This window comes from Nicotiana attenuata, chromosome 11 (genome assembly GCF_001879085.1).
Source record: "Nicotiana attenuata strain UT chromosome 11, NIATTr2, whole genome shotgun sequence".
Taxonomy (NCBI): domain Eukaryota; kingdom Viridiplantae; phylum Streptophyta; class Magnoliopsida; order Solanales; family Solanaceae; genus Nicotiana; species Nicotiana attenuata.
The window spans coordinates 2,327,719-2,354,321 of record NC_031999.1 but is presented as its reverse complement, the minus strand read 5'-3'; the positions used below and the strand labels follow the sequence as shown (position 1 = coordinate 2,354,321).

Genomic DNA, 26,603 nt, shown 5'->3' with positions numbered 1-26,603 from the left:
AAGAAGCATGACAAGGCAATAGCCCAAGTTCTTGTCAAATGGATGAATGTTGCACCAGAAGACAGTACTTGGGAGGATCTACAGGATTTCAAGCTCAAGTTTCCACTTTTTAGTCCTTGAGGACAAGGATTATCTGAAGAGGGGGGTATTGATACGTATCTGAACGTAATAACTATAGTTAGTGAATAATCATAGTTAGTAGTCGAGTTAGTAGCTGAGTTAGTAGCTGAGTTAGTAGTTAAAGTCGTTAGTGAAGGTTGTTAGAAAACACGTGAGAGTCATGTGACTTCCGAAAGTTAGTTATAACTAACTATTGCACATCTCGTGGGTTCATCTATATAGCTCACAAATTCCCTTCTCTGTATTCATCTATTGTTGCTAAGATCAATAATACTCTCTTTTCTCTATTCTCTCAATTCAACTGAGCTTCATCAAGCTCTTGGAATCACTGTTCAAGAGTAGTTCATCTCGTTACTCTTTAGGTGTTCCTTCTTTTTTGATTTTCATAATTTCTATTCGTATCAGGAGGTTATTTCACAAACCAGATACGTATGTCTGTAAATTAACCAGATTTATTTGATGAATAAATTATAAAAGGTTTTCTACAAGCGATTCCGAATAAATGTCCACAGATATGAATGGTATGGAGTAAGGACCTAAACTCCTGCAGTAGCTGGATTCAATAACTTTATCATTCCCTTATGCCTTTAGCTTCCACTTGTGTCAAACTGTGTCAGAGAAGAACTCTGAGCCAATCTTTCTTTTTTTCTTTTTCTTTTTTCATCAGCTTGAACATGAATGACCTTCCTCCAGCGGTTCAACTGGCACTGCATATGGCGAATTCCAGTCAGCATTGAAGATTTCTTGAAGTTGCGAAACAATAGCAGGTTGATATGTCCCAAAGCTAACGCCTGCAGTTGTATAAAAGTAGTCCCACACCAGGTTGCTGGTGCTTATGTGTGCACGCGTATCACTAACTGCATATTTACCATGATTAACCCGTGTATAGCCAGGATACATATTCCCAGTAGCAGCGCCATTAAGTGCTGCAGGTCCAGTTGAATTGTATCCTGGAACAATGTAATACTTGATCTCAACTTTACCAGAACAATGGTTGTACTTTGAAGAAGAGCATAGTGTGTTGGAGTAAAGCAGGGACTTTAGATACTGATCTGTGTTGTTTATAAAGTGAGCCCACTTTGCGACCAGTATTTGAACCTTTGCACTCTTGGAGAAGACGACCTGCATTTAGAAAATTACAAGATTAGGTTATAACCAATCTTACACGCGGGATGAAGGTAAAGCTTGAATCTTTGAAAGGATCTCAAGGTTGGTCCAATCAAGGACAAATGCATGCTGTCCTGGAAAACTAGTGATATTATAAAACCCGGAAATTGGTACTGCTTATACTTAATGTCATATTGGCTTTCAGCATTCGATAAGGGTCTATATGGACCTTTACTATTGTTGTAGAGTGAAATGGGCCACCTGATGTTTTTTCCTATTGAAACCACCTAAATGGATAGTAATGTAGGAAGCAAGAGACCTAGCTAATCTCCAGCTCATAGCTCTCAGTTTCTCCCATGTGCTGCCACTATGTAGCCGCCAAGGAAAACAATCACTATACTTAAAGATGACAAGCATTAATAGACCTGGTTGAGTAGACTGCAATTTTAACAATTCCCTATATATCCTTCGGTCTTCTGCATCTCCCCTATTAAACTATTCTTTTAAGTGGCTTTATTTTCAAGCAGTTTGTCTTTTGCACAAGCTCTCCTTTTATTTGTTATACACGCTTAAGCATCCACAAGAATTCTCAGATGTCAAAAGCATATAAAAAGCTGAAGACCAAACTAGGAAGCAACATTCACTAAGAAATACGAGCAAATTGCGATCAGCTTCCGTAGATTTTGAACTTTCACATGGTCTATCATAATATTTGATTCCAAACCGGGAAATATATTACCGGCATACTTAACCTGATATTGCGCCACAGACAATTGTCAAACGGTACAAAAAAGGAGACATTATGAACTAACTAGCAGATTTGTGCGGTATGAAAAGGAAAAATTTAATCAGTAGACTGCATCTACTTCTCAGTAGATAGTGCTTTAATGCATCATGCATTTGAGCTGTACAAGCAGTACTTCTAATCAAGCATCAGGAAACACCTAATTGTAAGTTTAACTTAAAGCCATTTAAATTACAGAGAGAGCAAGCAGTAGAATAATCCATGCAAATAGTATGAGACCTTCAATGAGACGTCAAAACAGATTTATATGCTGCACATCAAAGATTAACATGAAAAAGATAGAAGAAGCACAAGTTACCTCTGAAATAGCTGAAGAAAGTGATGGCCAATAAACTGTTTCTTTTGTGTATCCTGACTGACCAAGCCAATCCATCGTGTTGATTCTGACTGTTCCTCCGTTCCCTACTGATTTAATGGTGTCCACCCAAGCCTGTTCATCTGCGTAGTACTTGCCAAACAAGAGCTGCAATTTATGGACTACATAAGTATGTTGAAACAAAGCAAGGGACATAATTGTAAATATAAAGCTGCAACTAGACAATAAATTCTTTTAGCAAGCAAGGCATATTAGCAGCTTAGGATATTTAGACTAAGTGGAGATGTAAGATTTTATTTAAATAGTGTCCTGCTATGAAAGCGTGAAAAGAAAATTATTTATATGATATCTAGAGGAACAAGGATCGTATTTGACTTCTGCTTCAGACCAATGAAATTAGCTACCAAATCCAAATTTGCACGCATTCCAATAAAATGTAATTTGCTCAGAAATTTTTATCATTCATTTTGGCAGAGTTCACTACATGAATAAAGGGTTATATAAGCATGATGGGATGTAAATATTCATTCACTTACCACAGTGTACACAAGAAAATAGAAATGTGAAGAGAAAAAGAAAAAGCACCCTCCAGGAGATAAATGTCATATCACCATAGTAGATGAAAATGCAGATTAGTTGCCAGTATACTTATTCCAGTAACCATATACCTCTGGAGGAGCAAACGAAAGGTAGCTGGGTTGAGGATGGAAAAACGAATCATTGCCTCCAGGTGTCTCTATGGGAATGTGAAACATGAAAGGGTCTGATAATACAGGGTAGCCAGAGATGTGAGCAACCTCCATACATTTGGGAAGTGGTGATCTGTCAAGACACATTATAAAACCCTATCAATAATAGTAAGGCCTGCATCAAGAGGTTTTCCGATCACTTCATTTTCCTGGTAAGGAAATTTTATCATGTTAAAGTTTTTAATCTCGAGCTTATTTCCCAAACTTGAACACCCAATGTTTGAAGTGCAGTCCTAGTTCTGTTCCATTATACATTGGGAAGGAGGGCTTTCAGGAGAATAAGGGAGAAATTATAGCAAGGCATTTAGCAGTTCCCCAAATGAATTTTTCGCAGGCAGGTCTTAGTTTGTGTTTGGGTTCTAATTTCAGAAGTCTGTTTTGGTTATCTGAACTTTAATTGCATAAAGGCAAAAAATTTCAACCTATATAAGTGGGAACAGCCAAATGCAGTGACCTTTGCACTTGCATATGATTTCTATTTTTCCATTTCCCTTTTGCTATTTTTTTGTGCAATTATTATGTGCAAGAAAAATAAAAGAATTCCCCACACTCTTATAAGGCTCCTGTAAGATGCGGAGAAAAAGGGGAAAAGCCAGCAACTTAAGAAGAGTACTTGCATATTTGTTTTATGCTTACCTGCACCTGTCTTTGGAATTTACATAATGGGACCAACATGGAACCTTGCGATTAATCTGCCACTGTGAATCCCAAACTGATCTTGTGTAAGCTGAAACATCAAGGTGGGCAAGTTTCCAAAGGTTGTCATAGTAGATTTCAACCTTTTTTGCTATATCTGAGCAACCAGCGAGATATATTCCTACCTCCTTTACCTGAACATAGTAGAGTACAAGTGAGATATATTTCAAACTGATCTCGTCCAGTTGTCGTGATCTTTGTATCTAACCTTCCAACTTAGGAACAACAACGGATCTTTTCTTGTGCATTACAAGTATTGACAAAGGATGAAAATGTTCATCAAACATGCTGGAAAGGAAATCGCCCCCTCCCCACTCATTTAGCTTTTAGTTCTTACTGTACAGATAGGAGAAGAACTGTACAGATCGGGATTTCCCTAACCTGCTACCATCTCAAGGTAGACTTTTAATTAAAACTATAAAGATACAATGTACACATTTTTATGGTACGAATGTAATTATGAAACTACTCTTCACTGTTAACAAAAATCGGATACTCCAAAGGAGTTTGAAGCAAAAAGTCAATAATTGACAGAGATGATTACCTAAAAATCAGGTGTAAGAGAGTTGGACAGCAGTGGTTGATGGACAACAGTGAGAAGATATCCGACTTATTTCCAACTTTGTAAAGTATTTCAAATATCAGAAAAAAAATCTTCCTATATGACATATGGTCTCTTCCTCAAGAAGCGTACTTAGACAACCATAATCCTAGTTTTTTTTGGTTCTATGTTTGAAAGAAGCAGTTCATTTTATTCTGATGGAATTTGATGTCTAACAATGTTTTATTCAGCAACATGGTCTTATATGCAGGGTCCAAATAGGCTAATTAACCAGACATTCATAACACTCATACTTCACTAGAATCACGATGACGATTTTTCTTAAGGTTTAGAAATTATAAGAGTTCTTCAGCTGCTCTTGCTAGATCAGGAGCATTTGGAGAAAGTTATTCTTGTTAATTTGGATCAGTTTTACCTGAGTAAGAGATTTCCAGTCATTGTTTGCAGATCCAATATAAACATCTCTACTGTCTGAGATCCAAACTTTAGCATGAACTACACCTGATCCCCACCAGTCGCTAAGCAGCAAGGTAACATTCTTTACATTTGGCCTCCCTGATGCTAAGTTGGATGGTTCTTCCGTGTAATCGGGATAAACTCCAGAATGCTGTAAAAGTCTGAATTGTGATTAGTTCCAAGGGAATGGGAGAAATCAGCATATGCACATACAGGCCAAACAAACACCTCATGTTTTCCTTCAGAGGCTGAAGCATGCACAAAAGAAGTTGGAGCATTTACATTGGTAAAGAACATAAATATTGCTATTTCAAGTAAAAGGCTTAATACATAGTTTACCCCCTGCTGTTGTACCAAAATCCCATTTAAACACCCCTAAACCGCGGGAATTGTTTCACACACCGATCATCCTATGCTAATGATATATGTTTAACAAATAGCAGCAAGAAGCAGATATTTCATAAAATTAACTCATGTTTTTTAGGCTTTAGCTATACCTACAGACTTACCTAATTGGAAGTTTGCGATTTGCAGCACTTTCTAATGCTTTGTAGACTTTCAACCCTTCGTTAGCACCAAATTGCCGCAACTTCTCATCTGAATATCCATAATCCCCTGAACGAGGATCAGAGGGACGTGGTACTAATTGCCAATATTGTGCAATTATGTCCAAACTCTTTGAAGAGTTTCCAGCCAGCCATTGAAGGACATCCGCTGAAACAATCATCAACACGAAGTTAGAAAGAAGTTACAAAGAGAAAGAAACACACTTAACTAGCTTCCATCTGACTTTGTGAGTTCCAATTTGAGACTTTGAGCTAATGAACTATGCACTCGGTGTACAATATAGAGACAAACAATGAGGTTTCCGAGCCTGAGGCCAACAAATTCCCGAAAACATGAAATAAAGATTTTGCAGCACCCTGAAATGGGAGTTAACTATAACCTTGCTAGCAGATTCCAACAAAAGATAGGTGCACACTTTGTTACACTCTAACAAAATAAAAATACTCCCTCTATCCCAATTTAGGTGATGCTTTTTCCTTTATAATCTGTCCCAAAAAAAGTGATACCTTTCTATTTTTAGAAACAATTTAACTTTAAACTTCTCATTTTACCGTTAATAAGATGATTTATAGCTACACAAAAATATATATGGTTTGTTTTAAACCACAAGTTTCAAAAGACTATCTTTCTAAACTATGTGCCCAATCAAAGTGGATCACATAAAACGGGAGGGAGTATATGAAGTCATTCACTAAAAAGATCACCATGTATACATCCTACAGATATTATGACTTGAGCACTTCGATTCTAAGCTGACTAGCCATCGCCCAGTGCAAGCAGCTCTTTTACAAAAAAAAAAAAAAAAAAAAAAATCAAAACGTACCAGTCCAATACTATGTTTTAATCTTAAACAATGAACAACTGATATCGGATTACAAAATGTATAAGATAAGAAGTAGAAGAAGAGTGGACATAATTTTGGGAACAGTTGCCAATTTTAGGAATCTGAACATTAATAGGAAGCAGTCAGTAGTCACTATCAAAGGATTAAGGCACAAAGAAACATAGAAAAGGAAGCCATTAAATTAATTCTGACAACATAATTTCTATTGGGTCAGTGAATTTACCAGTTGAAAGGACGCCGGAAACAGGAGCAAGTTGGGGCATATCAGTGGGAATGGATTGAACGAGCCATGCTTTGCATTTGGAAGAGTCATGAGCTGTTGCTGTAACAGTAGTTGCTGTAAGGAAAATGAAGAGGAGAAATGCGATAATGGCTCTCATCTTCCGCACTTAATTTTTCTCTGGATTTGAAGCAGTATTAATGTATATACGCTGGAATTTCAAATCCCAACGTTTTATCTCTCTGTTGACTTTTTCTATTTTACCCTCTACTTGTCTTCTTCCTTGGTACAGCTACAGCCTACAGCAGCCCCACCCGCTTCAATTCGGTAATGCCATAATTTATGTTAGACGCAACGCTTTGATTAGGCCTCCACTACATCTCTCCAAACTCTGCGGCATAAATCTTTTAGTGAATATATATGAATGTCTAAACCAATATTAACGTGTTCATATGAATCCGCAACTTGTTAGTCTATGTTCGCCCACACTTGGGATCGATCTCTTCTCTAACTGTATTGGTGAATTAAAATTTTTGTGCCTGTTATTTAAACGGACTTATAATACATTTCATATGTATGTCTAATTTTTTAATCTTAAATTCAAGATTGGTATAAGCTAAAGTGGACTAGCAAATTGATATGGTACATGTACTTAGTTTATTCAGATTTTCTAAATTATTTGATACTAGAAATAATTACACATTATGGACATATTTTTATATCTAAAAGACTTTATACAATTCTATACTGAACATTGTATGGGTCAAAATTTATCCCTAGAATACTTAAGTCAAAATAGTATTAGTAAAATATTCCCAAGCCGCCATGTGTCGAAGTGGTTTAAGGAACAAGGAAGGTTGTGGTCGAACAGTCAGTAAGAACTGAGGTCGAGGAGTCATCAAGGATCGAAGTCGAGGTCGACTACCCTTGACAGAGTTATAAAGGCTAGTTTCAAGATAGGACATTATGTGAATATTCTCTGCACTAGGGTTTCTAGGAATAAGTTCCCTATAAATAGAAAGAGACACAATGATCGGGGACATGAGATATTCATTTGTAGAATGTACTTTGACTTTATAGAGAGAATCTGGTCTCGACACAAGCACACAAAAATAACCCTTTTACTGAGATTCTTGCCTATACTTTTCTACTGGATCCAAGAATATCTCGGACACTCAAAGGCTTATCCATCATTCATGATTGTCAGAAAGAATATTCATCGATTTCATCCTTTCACGGGTGACTCATTTGCATTTATTTACATAAATGTTATTTATTGTTATTCATCACTATTTAATGTTACATTATTTCTGTTTGGGTTCTTAAATATTGATTATTATTAACTAGTCTTTGGGACATTATTATTAAGTAAGATTAACCCTCATTTGTATAAAATTAATTAGTTGAACCAAGATCTATATTTTTTGGTCAAACAAACATATATTGAAGTTATAGTTTAGTATTCGTAAATATTGTGTAAAGTTTCATATTAGATAAGTATTTCAAAAGATCCAAACATATAGCATGTTGTGCACTTTCTTTCTGGTTTATGAATCAAATAGTTAATTAAGTGAATGTGATAGAACAGTTCATTTAAGAATAAATTGAGATGGTTGATTTAGCAGAATGAATCCATTAGTGCCAGCCGTGACCTAGATTTAGGTCACTGAAATCACTGCACATATTCTTTTAAATCTCATCCACAATCAATTTATATGTATACATTCGCATAAATCTGCAATTCCGAGCCACTTAGCTTTAGAAGCCTTAAAATTTACATGTAGGACCAGGCTATATTAGCTCCTATGGCTGCAAAGAAACTGGTATATGTGTTGTTTCCTTGCTTAGACAAATTTCTTTTTCACAAAGGATGGGATAGACCGCGTATCTGAACTGGCTGGTTAGAAGGTAAGAGCTTGTGTCCTAGTGAATACAAATACTCCACCACCTCCAACAGCGCGGCCTAAGAGCATATTGTTATCAAGATAAGAAAGGTAATATAGGCCCCCTACAGATCGCCTGCACATGGTCCATGTTCACGTGAATACAATAGACAGACCAGTAAAAACTCAACTGTGATTACGGTTACATCAAGTTAATACCTCTCTGGGCTGGTAACTGGAACTTGAGCTTTGAAACTCCTAATAAACTGCAGTATCTGCAAACCAAGAAAAATCACTTTGGACATATATTTACATGATCTAGAGATATGTATTTTCCAGTCACAAAATCTTGCTGCGCTAGTTTTAATCTACTAGATCACGAACTCAGTCTCTTTTATTTTATCCCTTTAATTGTACCTGGACCCTCCATGAGGGAAGAGGGGCTCAAATAATTCTACACACCTATTGCGTAAATATACAGAAAATTAAAGAATATCTCAACACCACAGCATAACTACCTGTAAACTTAAAAATGACCTTGGCAGAATTGCTGGAGCTATTACAGCTTGCAGATCTTCACTGATGTTAATATTTTGAAGACCTATCTGAAAAGAAGAAGAAAAATGCATACGTGATACTAAAGAAGATACTTAAAGTAGGCGTCAGGCTTCCAACGCTGAGAACAAGTAGGTGACATCTATAACAAAGTATGTTTTCCGGGTTTATTTGCCATCTCATCAAGCTTCAGGTCATCTGTATGTACCAAGACGCACCTTTTGAGGAATCAGTGAACACTGAATGCAGAACCTAAAAAAGAAGATAACACATGAAGATGAAGTGCGACTTTGGCACATTATCATAATGATGCAGACACCATTCGACTATTTGAACAGTCAGGTAAATAGACTAGTTCACTTTGGCCTGTGGAAGTTCAATTTGACTATCAGGAACCAGTAAAAGATGTAGAAGACATAACCACCCTGTTATAGAATTTCTATCTCAGCTCAGATGAAGATGTATGACTAAATCTAACCCAGATAACTTTAGTGCAACAGGTTGAACAGAATATGAGTTGTGGATCATGAGTGTGTTTTACTTTCAAAACCAGTACTGGACGGTGTTGACTCTGGATTCTCAATATTTGATTATGTATCTATTTTCTCATCACTAAAGGACAGTATTTCTAACATTAAGCTTCTCTTAGAGTACAACTGGAAGACTTCTTAACTTCATATGTTACTGATCATGTCAACTTGAGGAGGATGAAAAGTTTTCTGAGAAACACAGTTTAAAGGGGAAAAAAGCAGAAGAGGCAAAGAACACTCGCATAGACACTGGACAGAATTTGATAATCATTATCCATGTAGAATTTCAAAAAGAAAATTCATCTTTCCAATCAGAAAGCATCAGAAACTAAGTAAAAGTAAAGCAGCACAAAGTAGTTAATTTAACTACTAAGGAGACCGAAGCACAAGACAGGACATAAAAGCCCGACAAATTTGCAGCGAAGCCATTGATGTCTATTACTGACATGGCCTGCAATATATGGAGTCCCAAAACACTACTTCAGAAGGACACGACATAGACTTCTGCTCGAGCACCGGAACCAATGATTAGGTAGAATATTTTAAGGAGAATGATGAGGACACAGCCATAAAAAGCCAAGATAAATAGTATACTTGAGTAGTAATCAGAAAAATTACCTCCTCAAACTTGAGGTAAATGTTACGAGCTGAAACGCAAGAAAATCTGGCAGAAACTATTAGCGTAGCACCTTCATTCTCCTGTAGGTATAAGAAGATCATTATCAAATCATTTGAATTAAACATGCCTTATCCTTTTCCTTCTTAGTATGCAATCTACCCTTTCCTCTCTCTCTATTACTCCTGTCAACCTCCCATTCTTCTAGTGTATATTAAAGGTCATAAGTTGAACAGTTTTACAAACAAACACAAAGATAAAATGACAAACAAGAAGAAGAGTAAATATACCACTCCATTCCAAAATGGATTGTAAGACACTCAGTATTCATTAAGCTACCTGTACATTCCAGGAGAGAGACATAGACTATGGCATGGATTCTTTTGGAGAATTTCTTACAAACTTTGGTATCAACCAGTGAAGGTTTTAAAGGTTAGAAATGCGACACTTTGAAGCTTAGTTCAGGTAGTTCTGATTTCAACACTTAGAAGTGAAAGCACTGATAGGAAATTAAAGGCACTCTGCTCTTTTTTATGGGATACAATAGTCCATGCAGATAGGATTTCATGAAACGCTGAAGTTACGCTCGTAAAATAAGATAACTAGATTGGGAATAAGCAGAATCCTTATAAGAAAAAGTAGAGAATAAGCAGAACAGAAGGGTAATAGAGGGGGTGACAACAACAACAATAACAAACCCAGTATATTTCCACAGATGGGGTCTGGAGGATAGTGTGTACGCAGACCTTATCCCTACCTAGTGAAGGTAGAAAGTCTATTTCTAATAGACCCCCCTCGGCTCAGAGAAAAAAAAGAAAGAAAAGGGAGAGAGAACAAAAAGAGGGAGAAAAGAATTAGTAAACCAAATAGTAACAACAGGGAAATACGATAACTGAAGCGAACCACACAACATGACGTAATATAGATCAAAGAATATGAAGAAACTTTCAGCTACCTACTAACCTTCTACCCTAATCCTCGACCTCCACACTTTCCTATCAGAGGTCATGCCCTTATTAAGCTAAAGCAACATCTAATCACCTCTCCCCAGTACTTCTTTGGCCTACCTCGACCTCTTCTCAAACCCGTCATCGCTAACCTCTCACACCTCCTAACAGGAGCATCAATGCTTCTCCTCATAACATACCCGACCTATCTCAGCCTCGACTCCTGCATCGTGTCCTCCACGGAGGCCACTCTCACTTTGTCCCGAATAACTTCATTACTTATCTTATCTCTCCTGGTACACCTACTCCTCCATCTCAATATCCTCATTTCTGTTACTTTCATTTTCTACACATGGGAGTTCTTGACTTGCCAACACTTAGCCCCATACAGCATAGTTGGTGCCTGGTCGAACTACCACTCTGTAAAATTTACTCTTAAGTCTTGGCGGCACATTCCTATCAAATAGAACACCGGATGCGAGCCTCCATTTCATCCATCCCGCTCCATTTCTGATTTACACCTACCCTTTTCTTATGGGATGCATTCAGAGGAAGACACATCACAGTTAACAAGCAAGCGGCAGTCATTTCTAAGCAAAGTAGACTGATAATATACGAGAGTACAAATAGAAGATGCTTGGAATCCAAATCTTATTGGATTCTAAGAACATCATTCACATGCTTTCTTTTCACTTAACTAAAGGAGTGGAGTGATTCTGGATTTATCAGCCACTAGAAATGTTTTATAACGTATGCAAAATATATCTGCAGATTGAGAGAAGTTTAACATGGTACGACTACAGTTGCCATGAGGACATCAAAAGAGTAGTCCCAACAGGTTTAAATTTAGATATTACCCACTACGTGTCAGACAAAATAGTGGTTGAAGAGATGAAGTAAAGCCCTTGAAACCAAAGTTGAAATTCGAGCAGAGGGAACATCAGATGAATCTTTTGTCTACTCCTTCCTAGGAAGAATTATCCCATACATGTAGTGGTGAGAGGTAGCACATATCAGGTGGATTAGTCAACGTGCTCAAACTGAACCAGACACCATCGTTAACAAAAGAATAATTTTTTGGTTTCCTTTTTGAAGTGCTTTTATTTCAAGAATCCATGAGCATTTAACTACTTCCCTTCTCAATTTTTTAAATGGAAGCAACTACGTAGATGTGCCTTCTGGCACTTCACTTCATCCCTTCTTACTAAAAGGGAAGCCCGATGCACTAAGCTCCTGCTATGAAGGGCCGGGTTTATTGTACGCAGCCTTACCCTGCATTTCTGCAAGAGGCATCCCTACATACTATTTTGTCAAATTCCCTTCCAATCTTCCATGCTTCAGCAAGGACCTCATTGCTAGTTGTTTTATGCTCATAGAGTTGAAGTTTATAAAAGTAAATGATGCTGTCAAAATTCTACAAGGAGAAGCACAATGCATAACTCTGAACTCGAGCATAAGGAGTTTGTACAGGTATAACTATTCTGAAGCACCTGAAGAATTACTGTAGGATAGGGTATCATGAAAAGAGAGGTGGGCAGTAAAGAAGAGCTGGAAAAATTAGCATAGGAGCAGAGAAAATGCTGAGTTAACATCAGTTCTACTATACTGAAGTTGCCACTCTGAAAAGGTGTGTCCAAATGTCAATATCTGTTTATAATATATATCAATTAACGATGCTGGAATTTCATACCAAGTAGGATTAGTTCTGTTTATAATCCTAAAGAGAGAAGGCAATTAAAAAAAAGAACTTTACACCAGCAAGCAAGTAATGGGTAAGAAGGCAGTATTGCACCTCTAATAAGCGTGGAACACTCCATTTGATGACATTGCGTACTAGTCCTCCACGGGATTCACTCTTGCACTCAAATTTCTGGAAAATTTGACCCACCTATTACATAACCCAGAAAGATCAGTTCAGCGGAGTATGCATGTAACTAGTAAATGAAATGATAGGAGTTGACAAATCTGGCATGCACTGCAGGTTGAGGAACTTTAGACTTTTCATTGAAAAGAAAATAGAGTATTTTGTTCTCTTTGTTTCTTGTTCATGTTGTAATATTATTAGATGGTAGTGGTACAGACATGATAAAATATACTACAAATATTTGATTTCAGTAACACATGAATGAAAATAGTCAAGAAAGGTTTGAGGAAATAAAGCTGTTTTTCTTTTCGAAGTTCATAGATCTGTGAATTGAAAAGTTAGACCTTATTACTGATTAGAAGTTTATTTGAACTACTAAAATACGAGGTCAATTTGCATACTATATTGTTCAGTTAACCTACTACTGCATTAGAAGTTGATTATTAATCTAGTATACACCAAATTGAACCTGAAAGAACGGAAGCCTAGCAGCAGATTCAAAAAGAATGACCACGTCCGATGCAGATGTATACTGCAACCGCCATGTTCCGTCCAACTTACTCAAGTCAATTTCTTTGCCAGCATCAAAACTTTCAACCACTACCTGATGATATCTCAAATCTAGTCAATACGCTAGGATAAAGTGGAACATTATTTTAAACACAAGCAGCAGACCATAGCCTCCTCAATGATGGATCGTTGATCAGCAGTTGTCACCAGTCCTCGTTGAGTATCTTGGATGATTTTAAGCAATTCGTATTTTTGGCTTTCCAGTTCATTCTCAGCATCCTGAGCAAATCCAAATTGGATGTAAGAAGTGCTGTGAACAACACAAGGCAATATCTTAAAATTGTTCTCGTGTTAAAAACAAAGAACCTAGAACAGGAGATGTTCAACACAAACAGAGAGGAAAATGAGAACATGGGATACGAAAACAGTGAAATATTGGACATACTCTTGTCGCAGTCATGGAGGTAGATGACATGGAGGTGGCCAAACATGCAACTCTTCCATGGTTGTGCACTCCTCTTATGGTGTTTGAAAAGGAGACAATAGGTCTCGTGCATATGGCAGAACTGAAACCTGCTGGCAAGTAGGAATAGTAGCATTTAGATCCATATCACTTATTGTGTTGAATAAACCTTCAATATTACAAGGAAAGGGCTTATATGGGCAAAGGAATGATGCCTAAATCAACAAAAGAGTCATTTATAGGATTTAAGAGCTTGAGCGAGGGGTTTATCATCCGCAGTCCACAATTCAGACTACAATTGCAATTTGTTTGGGGAGATTCTTTTCTGTAAGCAATTGTTGTCTATCTTCAAAGTAATGGAGATCATGCTACTGTGCAATACATCAACCAGTGAGTTCACAGTTTTGCTTCACATCCCAATAATATCAATATGTTTCTTCCAAGAATCAGTTTATAAAAGGAGTATAGACTGTTATGCCTATTGTTTAGTCCCACAAACATTGTTAAATGAATTAACAAAGTCAGCTCTAATTGCACTTTGAATGATTTGCAAATATGATTGTGTGCTCCCAAGAATCAAACTTGTGTGGAAAGCTCGTTCCAAAGAACTTATTCTACCTGCATTTCAGGATCACCTTAAAATTGTTTGACTGAACTTCTTTGAGTTTACCGGAATTTACTACCAGCTTACGGTAGCAGGAAAAAAGTGAATGCATCACAGTTATATACACTGAGCTTTGTAAAGATAAAGACACTCATGACAAACTATTGATATCAGTGCATACAACAAGAACATAAATCCAATTTTTATGCTTTAAGTCATTTAGTGTTAATATACAAAGGCATTACTAACATTATGGTCCTATATGACATGGACCAGATACAAGTACATTATGCAGGTATTGTTTATGCAGTGATTAACAATGAACAGGGCGGAGCCACTGTTCTGGCTACGGGTTCGGCGAACAGAGTAGCTTTGGTCCAAACCCTATATTTGTCTTGAAGAGATTGTTGTGCAGTGTCTGACAATGAAGAGATTGTTGTGCAGTGATTGATAATGAAGAGATTGTTATGTGATTACTTTCTTTAGAAGGGATTTTTTTCTTTAAAGAATCCCCCATTGCTAATACATGTATTCTAATTCCACATTCTATCCAGCACGATAGATTCTAGCATAACTTAATGCGGTTTTTATTTAATACCGCAAACCAAATGCTGCATTAGAGTTATGCGGCAATTATTTTTCCTTATGGGAGCAACAAAACACTATATCATCTTATATAAAAATTTACACTGGGATTAATAATTCCACTACATCACCAAACGATAAATTTCTTACGAGTTTTGTGTATCATTCTACGCACTTGACACATTTCCACACTGAAATGTTGTCACAGCTACTATCACTAGAAGTTGCAGCAGAAAAATCTCGATACATTACTTAAATCTTCGAAATGGAAGAGAGCAAATAGCAAGTTTGTAATAAAGTATATGGAATTATAAAAAGAAAATTTAAAAAATTACCTGAAATCATTTGGTAGCGATTAAAATATCAAATGAGGCATGAAGGATTACCCAGAAAGTTGAGATTCTCAGAATGCTTAAGTTAGAACTAAATATTCAATATGTAGAGCCAAAGAAATAGTGGAAGTTTTCTGCAGCAAAGTGCCTGGTTGATGGTGGTCTCATCCAAAATGTGAAATCACATTTATGCCCCTTCATAGTTATCAATTATCTTTTTATATTGAGTTAATACCCTAGACCCCCTAAACTATTACGTTTTCTTTAGTTTACCACTTAAACTATTGGATTTTTCCAAAATCACCCTTAACTATATTGTCCTTCATATTAAAATTTTATATTGTTAGAAGTGTGTCTAGTACACGCTCCTAATCATCTAAAAAACGTGTCATGTGGCACTACACGTGGCTATTTAACTCAGCCTAAAATCCTCCTAAACTATAACTTTTTTGTTAGTTACCTACTTAAACTATCTGGTATCCCCAAAACCCCCTGAAGTATATTGTCCTATATGTTAAAACCCCATATTTAATTCTTAGAGGTATGTCTAACTATATTAACTTATGGTTTGTACTAAGTTTTTTTTAGTTTATTCATGATGTATTACTCTCGGATGACTGATTAATTCTAGGAGTTTTAGCCAAAATAGTATCTAATGTAATGTGTTAATTTTAGGTTTAATAGTGATTGTATTTTATGCTATGTCGATGCCCCCTTTTTCTCGCAAAATCCGGTTTATGATATTTGGGCGGACAACTCGTTTCCTTTTGGGAATTGGGTTTGAATTGAAGAGTCGCCACCTAATGATTAAGTGCATTAGGACACTAAGAAGAAATTTGATTTAGAAAACCAGATAATGGGTAAGCGCTTGAAATTATCTCGAGGGGAAGGTGTTAGGCACCCCTGGAGATCCACTAGTGTGGTTCCCGGCCATGCTATAATTGACTTTAAGTGCAAACAACAAGTAGCCAAGCAAGAATTACAAATACGAGGAGGTTTTCACATAATGGCTGCAAGCAATTGAAAGAAGTTAAAGAAGTTGAAGTTTGGGAAGAAAGCAGTTTTTTTTGAAATTCTGAAAATAAACAAGTAAAGGAAAGGGGGTTTTCACATAATTACTGCAAATAATTGAAGTAAAAAAAAGGGTTAAAGAAGCTGAAGTTTGAGAAAAAAAAAACAGTTTTAAAAAATAAACAAGTAAAGGGAGGGGGGTCCTAGGTTTATAAATAATATGGATCACCCCACATAACACCCGGTAACCGTTTATACATGTGGTTATCGTGTGGTCATTATATCCATATCTACCCTTTCCCACCCTGTTAAGGTATTAAACGCGGAATGGTCTCGTTTTCTTATTGCATGCTACTACCCGCCCCAATCCTATCAGCCCCGGAGGTATTTGGGACTACTAATCCTAAAGGGAAGGGATGTGAGGTTTTATAGTTTCAAAGGACAAAATTCTAAGGCGACAATCAAAACACATACGTAACAAATATGGGGGAGAAGCACATAACAGATAGAAAGGCTTAAACAAACCTCCTAAAAAACAAAGAGAAGCATATAGTTTAGCATGTCTTTACACGTACTGATTAGGGTCTGTTTAAACTTAAAAGTTGTGGCGGACTGATCTATTACATATTTCAGATAAGAAGCGCAAATCAGGCCTGCCTGCTGGTTGTAGTTAATAAAAATCTGATTCAATTTATAAGTTATCCTATGGCTTGCCTAAGTGTTAGACGAAAACCTATAGGCATGATATCCATCAGTTTCAGAAAAGAGGTTCACTGATTTAGGAAGAGAAGTTGTCAATTACAGGAGTATAAATTCTGCGGTCGTTATTGTTACTATTGATTGTTTAGACTTAGTTGATAGTTTCTATAGGCATGCTTTCTAGGCGTTATTGATTTTAAAACATTTTTTTTACACTCGAAACAAGAGCGCAGAAGTCTTATAGGCATGGTATCTAAATGTTGTTTAGTTTAAGATCCTATAAACAGGTTTGCCTAGTGATAGATGCAGATGCAAAATTCAGGAAGCCCTATAGGCATATTATCTATATGATATGCAACATTTCAGAGATGACTTATAGACACGGTCTTTACATAATGCAGAAGTGCAGAACCTATAGACATAGTTTCTATATGAGATGCAGAACCTACAGACATGATCTCTATATGAAATGCAGGACCTATAGACATGGTTTCTATGTGAAAATGCAGAATCCTATAGACATGGTTTCTATATAGAATGCAGAATCGAAAGTTGAAAGCAGGGCATGAGTGCAGAAGTATAATAATCTCCTATGAACATGATATCTACCCCTTTTACATGCAAGATATACCCTCCCCTTTTCACTAACAGCCCCAATAGTTATTGCAAGTTATTACAGCCCAGAATAAATAATAAAAGGTAAAATTACATCAGAGAAACTAAAATTTTACAACCAAGGAGAGCCTGATTCAGGTTTCCTGCCTGAAGCATGAAGTAAACCAACTGGCAAGATCAAAATCCAAAGCCTTTCTCATTTGGGGTGTGTCAGAGTTTCCTAAGAGCCTCATGGACCCCGGGCAGTGCTCACACCCAAATACATTGCAAGATTGAGTCATAGTGCAGTGTGGAAGAGCCAGCCCTCAAGTGTCCAAGTTCAGAGGGAGCTCAAGGTCCCAAGGCAAGGCTCACAGGAGGGGGGCAGAACTTAGAAACTAGGAATGAGTGTAAGTGCAGAGAAAGGGATTCTGGGGAAAAGCAAAGATAGGCTGGTGGTCATACCTAGCAATGAGAAGTGCTGGCACACCCCAACCAGCCTGTTAGCCACATTGTTTGGGAGTTAGGATCCCCTAAGGGATCAAGTCGAGACATGAGCAACAATTTGGATGTTGCCATGTTCTGAACTTCAACTCAAACACATAGAAGGGGACAGGGGTGCAGGGATTCACAGTAGAAACATATGCAAAGAAAACAACATACATATTTAACACTGAGCATGGACAACAAAGTAGACAGGATTGCAGAAGCTGTAAAATAAACACATTGGGATGAGGCTGAAAACTAAACTAGAACATACCAGTTTCAGGGAAACAAGAAAGAAAGCAGTAGTCTTGTAAAGCCAAATTGCAAGCAAATAGTCAGAAGATTTTAGAAGAGAGCTACGAGATTATATGTGTAAAAGTGTTGAACTGAGAGTTATGTAACTGAAAGTGTCTGAAAAGTGTCGAATTCCCAGTTTTTGGTGAGAAAGGAGTCGTGCCCTTTTTATAGTGTAGAAGGTAAGCAGAATAAGGTAGGAGAATAATTTAAAAAATCAGTTGTCAATCAATTACACAAGTTTCCCTTTAGTTAAGGGATTCTGATTTCAAACGGGTAAAATAATTAAGGAAAGAGATTGATCAAAACCTTTTTCAAAGCAGTACAAGAAGGGTAAATACACAGAGATTTATATAAGGAAAAAGTCCGGTAGCACACGGTTTGTGCAAATAAGGAAAGGAAATTAATTAACAGCTAGTAAATCACAAGGTCTGAATTTGGTATGGATGAATCCAGTCAGAAAAGGTGAGCTTTACTTAAGGAAAATCAGTAACAATCAATCAAACCTTAAAAAAAGGATTCTCAATCAATCATAAGTTGGAAAACCTTTTCAGAAGAAAGAATTCATCACACATATAAAAACATACAGCCATGCTTAAGCACGAAGAACTATCATGCTAATCAGCAGAAGAGTCTTGCATAGAAAAAGTTCAGAGTCATAAACAAAGAAGTTCAAGCTCAGTTCATAGACTCAGAATGAGTCTGAGAGAGTCCAGGGTTCCAAAATAGAAACCTAGTCCAAACACAAGATCAAAACTCGCCAAAACCCCCAAATCCTAGGGTTTCCAACTCGAATCAGATACAGAGACGAGGAGACAAATAATTGAAACAGGCTCAGAGGTCTCTTTCAGAGACTTATGAGAAAACAAGCAGATGCAATAGCAAGTTTGAAACAACAGAGTGAAGAAACTGATTTGAAGCATAATGAGGGTAGAAGGAACATGTTTAAGAAAAAAACCTGGGACTTAAACAAGTTCAGAAGAGAAAAGAGGTAGTATAACACTTAAGGAAACAGTAGAAGAAACACATTTAAAGAGAACTCAAACAAGGTCCAGTAAAAGGCAATCAAAGAACTTAAGAACTCAGTAGGAGATACATACAGTAGGAGAACACAAAATACCAGAAAAGTATATCAACAAGACATATAGGAAAAACACAGCAGGATGAACATGCGAGCAGGGTGTAGAAACACAGTAGAAAAGCAAGGCACAGAAGACATGTACAGTAGAAAACATAAGAAGCAGTAGAAGCACATGCATGACAAATACACACAAAGAAAAGGAAAAGAAAAGTCGGGGAAATATTTTGAACTTTTCAGAAACCCTAAATCGAAGAGAAGTAATTTTTTGAAAGAAAAATTAGGGAAAACGTTTAAGAACTCAAGTAGAGCACATATATAGAACAAATTTAAGAAAACAAATCAGAGAAAACGTCGAATAGCTAGGGTTTCGGAGGAACCCTAGAATCAGAAAGGCTTGGAAAAGGTCCGATCTGAGTCGGATAAGTCCGACATAGGCTCATAAGGCTTGGATACGCCGGAGCAAGGCCAGAGAGGCCATAAAACCTTGAATCGGAGAAGATCTGAACGGACACCATCGAGGTCAGACCTCGAAACTTCGAACACCAAGCATTCAAGAGCAGAGGGAGATGAGTGTAGGCCATCCATGGCTTGAGAGGCCATGGATTCCGGTGAGTTTGAGGTTGAAAATGGTAGAAGACGATTAGGGTTTCAGGAACCTTCGAGAGAGTTTGAGAGAGGAGAGTGTTTGGAGGCGGCTGAGAGAAGAGAATGGGGGGATTAGGGTAGTCGTTTAGGTTTAATTATGGAATGGTGGATAGGAGCCGTTGATCTCAGAGATCAATGGCCCAAATCAAAAGGGCTTGGGTCGGGTAATTTAAAACGGGTGAATGGTTGGGTTAAATGGGATTGGGCTGGTCTGATATTGGGTTCAAAATTGGGTCAATTAGGGGAGCCAATTTTGGCTATAATTGAAATAAAAATGGGTCAGGTTTTAAATAGCCAGTTTTTTCCTTTCTATTTTATAAAAATAGTAAAATGATTTTGAAAACAAATTAAAGGTACTGAGTCAACTAATAATATTTTAATATTAATTTAAAAATACTGGAATCAATTTTGCAATTATAAAATGCTATTAATTCTTAAAATAGGCTAAAATAGCAATTATATGCAGTTTAGCTTTAAAATACCAAATAAATTTGTAAAAATGTATAAAAATTACCCTAGTTATATTTTGGTATAAATATGAGAACGAAATAAACTATTCACCAAAAGTGATAAATTTTGGAATAGTTATTGGTTTTGTACTGCTAAAAATAGGCAATAAATTGATTAAAAATCCTTTAAAAATTAGAAAAATACTAAAACACTTGGGCATACTTATATATGCTATTTTGAAAGTATTTGCATGTAAAAATACATAGGGAAAAATTGGGTATCAACAGTTGCCCCTCTTTACCCGGGAAGGATGAAAGAGTTATCGGGTAAAGACATGATGGCCAATTTTGACCGAACGAAATGGTTCGAAGAATTTGACCGTGCTCTGGTTTCTGAGCTGCCTGCGTATCCCTGGTCTTACAGGAATCAGGCCATATGTAGTTCAGGATCTGTCGGCGGAGTATGCCGATGGAGATCTTTCAAGAACGGACGCGATATTTAGGTTGGGAATGGGTGGTTAGAGTCTAATAGGGCTGCGGGAACCGGAGCGGGATCGCTCCTGCCGAGATGGCCGTTGCTCGCTGGTTTACCTGCAGATAAGCAATACACAAATGATGTTCTAAACGTCAATACCACACAAGAGGGGGGGGGGGTGATTTGTGTGGTACTCAATTTTTCGCTTAAACTGCTTCTGCAAGGACCTGATTCTTCTAGGTGTACTTATTACTACTGTTTGCGGAATTAAAAGTACATAAAATAAAGAACACAGAGATTTTACGTGGAAAACACCTGGCTCAAAAGGTGAAAAAACCACGACCTACTACTCAGTAGGATTTTCCCAAACATCCACTAAAATCACTGAGCCAAAATTGCATTTACAAAACTCTTTGTAAACCTAAGGATTAACTCTAATCCCGTTGTGGCAACCAGCCTCTAACTGCTGCGACGACTTCAAGTTAACTCTAACTTGAATACTCAAAATACCTATTACAATTGCTTCTAGATAAAGCTGAAAGGTACAATATGAAAACACCTACTACAATTGAACTAGAAATAAAGAAAGACATATAAAACTCTTTATGGAGCTGGTTCTTCAATATAGTTCATGTAGCTTCTGGTTTGCACACTTGAATCACACACGAACTGCTTGCAAAAAGCCTTGCTATTTTGCTTCCAATTCACGCTTAACTTCTGCGTTTTTGTGCAACGAATTTAATGTGAGAACATCCTGCAATTTATAGAGTTAGTAGATGAAGAAATAACTAGAGTTCTGATGCAACTCTTCCTTGGTGGAAGAGTTCTAGTTGATTCAACTTCTAACTCCTTCCCTATCTTGGATAGTGTTCTTGTTGATTAAGGATTCCTTCTCCTTATCAATTATGCAACCTTTTCGATCAGGAGATATTAAATACACCAATTTAAGCTTATCTCCTTCACGTGCATCCCACATGCTTGACTCTGCCCGTTTTTGTGAACCTGAGGGATGGACCACTGGATGGACCTGGTTCATGTCTGAGTTCCTTTGTCAGTCTTCAAAACTAACCTTTACTTGGGCCAACAAAATATATTGTGCATAAATTTAAACATGATACAAGTTCCCGTCGTACTATGAATGCTGTCTTTGGATGGTTAGGATGACGTCCTCGGACCATGATGTCCTGGGCCATGAAGCATATAATAAAGAATTCGCAGGCTATGAAATGATGCTCTCGGGCTATGAGAATTATGCCTCCGAGCGATGATGCCTTTGAATAATGATATGCAAGAGATAAAAAGGGTCCTAAGGCCATGGCATGGCGTTCTCGGGCTATGAAGACGTTGCCTCCGAACAATGACGCCCTTGGACAGTTTGGCGATCTTTCAGCCCATGCAATGTGATAGGTGGCGATCTTTCAGCCCGTGAAAACGTAAATAAAGCGGCGATATTTCAGCCATGCAAAAAAAAATAGAAGTAAAATGGCGATCTTTCAGCCGATGCAGGATTTAAATGAAGTGGCGATATTTTAGCCATGCAAAAATGTAAGTAAAATGGCGATCTTTCAGCCGATGCAGGATTTAAATGAAGTGGCGATATTTCAACCATGCAAAAATATAAGTAAAATGGCGATCTTTCAGCCGATGCAGGATTTAAATGAAGTGGCGATATTTCAGCCATGCAAAAAATGTAAGTAAAACGGCGATCTTTCAGCCGATGCAGGATTTAAATGAAGTGGCGATATTTCAGCCATGCAAAAATGTAAGTAAAATGGCAATCTTTCAGCCGATGCAGATGGAGACAGAGCTTAGTCTCGGAAGGCAGAATAGTAGCCTTATGCAATGCAGTAAATGCAGATGGAGACAGAGCTTAGTCTCGGAAGGCAGAATAGTAGCCTTGTGCAATGCAGGAAATGCGGATGGAGGTAGAGCATAACCTCAAAAGGCAGAATAGTAGCCTTATGCAATGCAGGAAATACAGATGGAGACAGAGCTTAGTCTCGGAAGGCAGAATAGTAGCCTTATGCAATGCAGGAAATGCGGATGGAGACAGAGCTTAACCTCGGAAGGCAGAATAGTAGCCTTATGCAATGGATAAAAGGCGAATAATGATAAAAATTCTTAGCTGATGGCTGGTAGCCGATTGTGATATTGCGGCTGCTGGGGATATTGTATGCGGATAGCGACCGTGAATAGGAGTGATAATTTCGAGGGTTGTATTCCTGAACAGCATGAGTGATAATATGTGGTTTTTGCCACTTGGGTGCCTGTATCCAAAGAAAAATCGTGAGTTTTGTAAAGGGGAAAGGTTAGTTCGTGTCCCTGCTGACTTTGCTTGACCTGCTTGGCTTTTTTTTTGGTGATATTGTGCGTATCATTGGGGGTAGCGTTGATAAACAGAGCAATTTTGGTGATAGACATGCATGATTTAGCAAAATATAGCATAAATACATAGTTAAGAATAGTTTTCTTTAGATGAACCAACGACTGAGGTGTGGTCCACGACATTGCAACTTCTCTTGTTACGGAATTTTGAGGATCCCCCCTCAAAATTGTGCCCCAGTTTGCTGGGCTGCTGCTTCTGACGGCTGCTTGCGATGATCGGCTGAAATTACTTCGAAATTTTGAGGGTCCTCCTCAAAATTCTGCCCCGGTTTCCAATTGCGGGGGGAAAGGAAAATTTATTGAATTGTGACCGAACCCATAAGGCTGCCTACGTATCCCCTCTTAAACAGGAATCAGGTCAGACGTAGTTCAAATTACATAAGAAAATCATAAATGGTTGCACATAGTATCGTTTGACTGCATCTGAATTGATTGGTTTTGGCCAAACTTCCCCGTCCATTTCTGCAAGTATGAGGACTCCTCCTGTTAGAACCCGGTGAACCATATATGGACCTTGCCAGTTGGGAGAGAACTTCCCTTTGGCTTCATCTTGATGTGGAAAAATCTTCTTTAACACGAGCTGCCCCGGTGTGAACCGTCTTGGTTTGACTCTCTTATTGAAACCTCTGGACATTCTATTTTGATAAAGCTGATCATGGCAAACTACATTCATTCTTTTCCCATCTATGAGAGCTAATTGCTCGTAACGACTCTTCACCCACTCTGTGTCGTCGAGTTCTGCTTCCTGCATGATCCTTAAGGAAGGAATTTCTACCTCGGCGAGAATGACCGCTTTTGTACCGTAAACCAGCATGTAAGGGGTTGCCCCAGTTGATGTGCGGACTATGGTGCGGTACCCCAATAATGCAAATGATAACTTCTCATGCCATTGTTTATGCCTTTCTATCATCTTCCTTAGTATCTTCTTGATATTCTTATTGGCAGCTCCCACGGCTCCATTCATATGAGGCCTGTAAGCTGTGGAATTTTTGTGTTTGATCTTGAAGGTTTCACACATAGCTTTCATCAAGTCATTGTTGAGGTTGGAGCCATTGTCAGTAAGACTGATTCTGGAATCCCGAATCGACAAACGATACGGTCACGGACGAAGTCTGCCACGACTTTCTTAGTCACTGCTTTGTAAGATGCTCCCTCGACCCATTTGGTGAAATAGTCAATTGCTACTATGATGAACCTGTGCCCGTTGGAAGCGGCCGACTCGATTAGTCCAATAACATCCATTCCCCAGGCGGCGAAAGGCCATGGTGAGCATGTTGCATTAAGCTCATTTGGTGGCACCCTTATCATGTCTGCATGTATCTGACAGCGGTGGCATTTTCGGACATACTGGATGCAGTCCATCTCCATAGTCATCCAAAAATAACCTGCCCGGAGTATCTTCTTGGCTAAGACAAAACCGTTCATATATGGTCCGCAGGTCCCAGCATGGATTTCATCTAGTAGCCTGGATGCTTCTTTTGCGTCGACACACCTTAGTAATCCCAAATCTGGAGTCCTCCTATACAGGATTCCTCCACTGTGAAAGAAGTTGTTAGACAGTCTTCGAAGCGTGTGCTTCTGAGTAGCATTTGCTAGCTCGGGATATTCTCCTTTTGCCAAATATTCCTTGATATCATGAAACCAAGGTTTTCCATCTGCTTCTTCTTCGACGTGAGCACAATAAGCTGGCTGATTATGGATTTTCACAGGAATAGGATCAATGAAGTTCGTATCTGGATGTTATATCATGGACGACAGGGTAGCCAATGCATCGGCAAACTCATTCTGGACTCTGGGAACATGTTGGAACTCTATCTTTGTAAACCTCTTTCTCAACTCCTGTACATGATGCAGGTATGGGAGTATCTTGGAGTTCTTGGTTGCCCATTCTTCTCAGACCTGATGTATAAGCAAGTCTGAATCTCCGATCACTAGCAACTCTTGGATGTTCATGTCAATGGCCATCTTGATCCCTAAGATGGAAGCTTCGTACTCGGCCATATTGTTAGTGCAGGGGAACCTGAGCTTGGCGGATACCGAATAATGTTGGCCGGTTTCCGATACTAGGACTGCTCCTATGACAACTCCTTTGAAATTTGCCGCTCCATCGAAAAACATCCTCCAACCATCATAGGGCTCTGCAATGTCTTCTCCTATGAATGATACCTCTTCGTCCGGAAAAACATCTTTAGGGGCTCGTATTCTCCATCCACAGGGTTTTCAGCGAGATGATCTGCTAGTGCCTGTCCTTTGACTATTTTCTGGGTCACATAGACAATGTCGAACTCACTCAGCAGGATTTGCCATTTGGCTAGCTTGCCAGTGGGCACGGGCTTCTGAAAAATATACTTCAATGGATCCATCCTTGATATGAGATACATAGTATAGGCATAGAAATAGTGCCTCAGCTTCTGGGCTACCCAAGTCAAAGCACAGCAGGTGCGCTCCAACAGAGAATACCGGGCTTCGTACGGGGTGAACTTCTTTCTGAGATAATAGATGGCCTTCTCCTTTCTCACCGTTTCATCATGCTGCCCCAGAACACAACCGAACGCTCCATCCAATACCGCAAGGTAGAGTAATAAGGGTCTAACCGGCTCGGGCGGGACTAAAACTGGCTGTGTTGACAAGTATTCCTTGATTCTGTCGACGGCCTTTTGGCAATCATCGGTCCATTTGGTAGCAGCATCCTTTTTCAACATCTTGAAGATCGGCTCACAGATAACGGTAGATTGTGCAATAAACCGGCTGATGTAGTTAAGTCTCCCCAAGAAACTCATTACTTCTTTCTTATTCTTTGGCGGTGGCAATTCTTGAATAACTTTGATCTTTGATGGACCCAGTTCTATCCCTCGGCGACTCATAATGAACCCAAGTAGTTTTGGCAGGAACCCTAAATGCACACTTCGCGGGATTCAGCTTCAAGTTGTAACTTCTCAGTCTATTGAAGAATTTCCTAAAATCTTCCATGTGATCAGCGGATTTCTTAGACTTGATGATGACGTCGTCTACATATACTTCGATCTTCTTGTGTATCATATCATGAAAAATGGTGGTCATGGCCCTCATGTAGGTGGCCCCTACATTCTTTAACCCGAACGACATCATTTTGTAGCAGTACATGCCCCATGGCGTGATGAAAGCCGTTTTCTC

The 26,603-nt window shown here is 38.3% G+C and overlaps 2 protein-coding genes across 3 annotated transcripts; both read right to left on the bottom strand.

The window, feature by feature from the left end:
• On the bottom strand, positions 553-6,968 carry LOC109234036 (phospholipase D Z-like). The gene is made up of 7 exons (XM_019399858.1): positions 6,446-6,968; positions 5,321-5,525; positions 4,771-4,972; positions 3,734-3,927; positions 3,017-3,170; positions 2,331-2,495; positions 553-1,242 (listed from the first exon to the last, which is right to left on the bottom strand). The coding sequence occupies exons 1-7, from the start codon at positions 6,600-6,602 to the stop codon at positions 784-786; spliced, it is 1,536 nt and encodes a 511-aa protein (XP_019255403.1). The 5' UTR covers positions 6,603-6,968; the 3' UTR covers positions 553-783.
• LOC109234034 (probable plastid-lipid-associated protein 10, chloroplastic) lies at positions 8,060-15,468 on the bottom strand. 2 transcript variants are annotated; one of them, XM_019399856.1, is made up of 9 exons: positions 15,335-15,468; positions 13,793-13,923; positions 13,513-13,626; positions 13,307-13,441; positions 12,766-12,861; positions 10,029-10,109; positions 8,844-8,930; positions 8,545-8,600; positions 8,060-8,461 (listed from the first exon to the last, which is right to left on the bottom strand). In XM_019399856.1, the coding sequence occupies exons 1-9, from the start codon at positions 15,342-15,344 to the stop codon at positions 8,344-8,346; spliced, it is 828 nt and encodes a 275-aa protein (XP_019255401.1). In that variant the 5' UTR covers positions 15,345-15,468; the 3' UTR covers positions 8,060-8,343. The 2 variants fall into 2 exon arrangements, with proteins under 2 accessions (XP_019255401.1, XP_019255402.1); XM_019399857.1 differs by having other exon boundaries at positions 13,793-13,920.

What these genes read in the sequence shown, in the direction of transcription:
- LOC109234034 (XM_019399856.1), bottom strand. An exon ending in TTTACCTCAAGTTTGAGGAG is followed by an intron (nt 8,931 to 10,028) that starts GTAATTTTTCTG and finishes TCTTCTTTTCAG; the next exon opens with ATAGGTCTTCAAAATATTAA. An exon ending in GGTCATTTTTAAGTTTACAG is followed by an intron (nt 8,601 to 8,843) that starts GTAGTTATGCTG and finishes CTTGGTTTGCAG; the next exon opens with ATACTGCAGTTTATTAGGAG.
- LOC109234036 (XM_019399858.1), bottom strand. Translation starts at nt 6,602, where the DNA reads ATGAGAGCCATTATCGCATTTCTCCTCTTCATTTTCCTTACAGCAACT. An exon ending in AATCGCAAACTTCCAATTAG is followed by an intron (nt 4,973 to 5,320) that starts GTAAGTCTGTAG and finishes ATCACAATTCAG; the next exon opens with ACTTTTACAGCATTCTGGAG. An exon ending in TTTCTTCAGCTATTTCAGAG is followed by an intron (nt 1,243 to 2,330) that starts GTAACTTGTGCT and finishes TTCTAAATGCAG; the next exon opens with GTCGTCTTCTCCAAGAGTGC.